This window comes from Rhagoletis pomonella, unplaced genomic scaffold, assembly GCF_013731165.1.
Source record: "Rhagoletis pomonella isolate Grant_MI unplaced genomic scaffold, Rhpom_1.0 Rhpom_scaffold_00003, whole genome shotgun sequence".
NCBI lineage: Eukaryota > Metazoa > Arthropoda > Insecta > Diptera > Tephritidae > Rhagoletis > Rhagoletis pomonella.
Genome location: NW_023458557.1, coordinates 45598167 through 45601048, shown reverse-complemented (window position 1 = coordinate 45601048; position 2882 = coordinate 45598167). Strand labels below are relative to the sequence as shown.

The following is a 2882-nucleotide window of genomic DNA, read 5'->3' as shown; positions in this document are numbered from 1 at the left end:
ACATAAACTTCAATTTAAACACACATATACACTTCACCACACATAACGCGTGAGTAGTTCAGTTAGACCCAAGACGGCAGAACCACTTCATTCTGGCACTTCACATCGGACGGTCAACTGCACAAAGTTTTTCTTTATACATGCATATGTATGAATGTTTGTAAGCGGTATATGTATGTACATGTGTGTTAGCCATCAACTTGATATATTTTAATGTCGACAACAAATATTACACGATTGCTTCGCTTCTACATTAAGCCCCTAAGGTGCCTGGGCATAATACCCATACTCTACTGTTCGGGGGAAAATAAATATATTTTACGAACAGGATGGAGTTTTTATGCAGCACACTGTAGTTGGCAGCTTTTGTATGTGCTCGCAATTGGAGTGTTAGTGATCAGACGAGATGAGTACTTCAAACAAGAACATTCATATATGGAAGTGAATTACTGGCTCCTGTTTACTTCGACTGCCATGACAGTGCAATTTTTGACAAATACTTGGCTGCTCAATATGAGCCATTCGCATTTTCAAATCATTTCATATTGTGTCCATTTATCGGAACGATTCGATTCCTATGATCGACGAAAAATGTTGATATCGCAGCTGATATTGCCGCTGTCGGTCGTTAGTGCGTGCGCTATTACTCGTATGTGGAATTTTGAACCATGGATCGGACTTCAAATACATTACTTCAAGTCGTCACTCTCGCTGGCGTTTTATAGGTTCATAATTGAAATGGTTTCCAGCCTTTTGAGCTCTGTTAACGCTTCGATGGTAACAGTTCAAGAAAAGTTGTATCGGCATAATCGACTTAGCGATATCGACCTGGAAAATTTGCAAGATTGCCTAGTAGTCTACGATGAACTTTTGTTACTTTGCTCTGAGCACATAAGTACACTATATGGTGTCATTTTGATTTTCGTAACATTTATTTCCACACTCGATATAACATTTTGCGTATATTTAATGACTACTGTCACAGGAGGAAGTTATGTGGAGAGAATAATAACTACTCTTGTGTACATGGTTACAGCATTTCCATCCCTTGTTCTGCTGAACATAACGCTTGTGGGCTGTGATATTGAATACCAGGTGAGCTAATACACAAACACAAAGAACTAGTATTGCTAGAATATCTAAAATTTAACTTACACCCTATTTACATGATTCAAGTACTTGAAAGCAATTCTTGCTCATTCTATTTTGTGTTTTCTATTTGCTTTTACACGTTTCAATTTTGTTGAATTCAAGTTTTTGGTTCTTTAAATGGGAAGCAACGAAAATGCCAAAAGCAAAGCACGAAAGTTGAAACGACTTGACGGTACAGACGCATGTGCACTCGTCACTTTTCTACTCACCCCCTCTCTTCCACATGCGAGGAGAATTGAATTCAATACTTGAACTGTGTAAAAGCAGTCTTAGTTCAACAGTGGTTATAATGCCTTTTTATACCTTTCATGAGCATGAAATAGTATTATAACTTTGGTCCGATGTTTGTAAGTACCAGCATAAGAAGAGATAGACCCATTAAAATGTATACTTAAATGATCAGAACGGCGAGCTGAGTCGACTTAGCCATGTCCGTCTGTCTGTCTGTCCGTCTGTTTGTATGTAATCTAGTGTCTCAGTTTTCGAGATATCCGGATCAAATTTGGTAGGTGGGTGTATTTTTATAAAGTATTAACCATTTGTCGGAACCGGAAGAATCGGACCACTATAACATATAGCTCCCATACAACTGATTGTTCAGACATGAGATTTTTCGTTATAACTTCTCCATTTATGCAGCTAGGAATATGAAATTTTGCATTACTTCTACTTATTATCAACAGAAAACTTAGAGTAAAAATTACAAAGATCGGGTCACTATAACCTATAGCGGTCATACAACTGATTGTTCAGATATAAGATTTTACAACGCTTTTATCAACTTGCAATGTTGTGTTCCAGAAACTTTCAATGTTGTGTTCCAGAAACTTTCAATGTTGTGTGTCCGACACCATAAAGCAAAGCTTTGAAAAGCTCCTATAAAAAAGCATAGTGAATAGGGCGAGGTAGATGACATCTAGATGTCGCCCTATGTACTACGTTTGCTACACCGGAAATAGACGACACGCCATTTCTTTAAATAAAATTAATTGGTGCTCGCTTGTATGTACATACATATGTAAATGCATGTGTGTGCACCTTTCTATTAATATCGTTGAATTATTTTAATATCTATTGCAAAATTTTATTCAGACAGGACTAAAAAGTAGAAAATAAATAATATAAAAAAAACTTTTTAATATACAACGCTTTTATAAATGGACTAAAAAGTAGAAAATAATACTTCTCAGTCCCATAGAATTTGTTTTGATAACTTTTGATTTTGAAATTTTAGCAAAAGTCATTATAAACAATCTATGAAAATGAAAAACGTGGAGCGCATGCAATACAAAGCATTCGATTTAATTGACAATAGTCAAACTACATAACGTAGACCTAAAATTTCTACAGCGAAAGTAGAACTTTGAAATCGATTTTAAGCGGTCGTTATTCATATACCCACATACATACATTCATATATTACTTTTCATATCAATTCAAGTGTATTACATGCGCCCAACGCTTTTCATTTTCAATTTCATAGATTGTTTATAATGACTTTTGCTAAAATTTCAAAATCAAAAGTTATCAAAACAAATTCTATGGGACTGAGAAGTATTATTTTCTACTTTTTAGTCCATTTATAAAAGCGTTGTATATTAAAAAGTTTTTTTTATATTATTTTTTAATACCAACTTACCTTGGATAAAGGGCAACCTACATACCAAATTTCGTTGAGATATCTCTAGTTATCGTGTACACGGACAGACGTGTATATATATTTTTTTGAT

At 34.9% G+C, this 2882-nt stretch overlaps 1 protein-coding gene across 1 annotated transcript in view; it reads left to right on the top strand.

Annotated features, from left to right (window-relative positions):
- Positions 1–213: 213 nt before the first annotated feature.
- The window catches only part of LOC118736252 (gustatory and pheromone receptor 39a-like), a 13686-nt gene continuing 11017 nt past the window's right edge, over positions 214–2882 (top strand). Inside the window, exon 1 of the mRNA XM_036466345.1 lies at positions 214–1095. Coding sequence (XP_036322238.1) covers positions 214–1095 — 882 coding nt within the window. The remainder of the gene's footprint in view (positions 1096–2882) is intronic.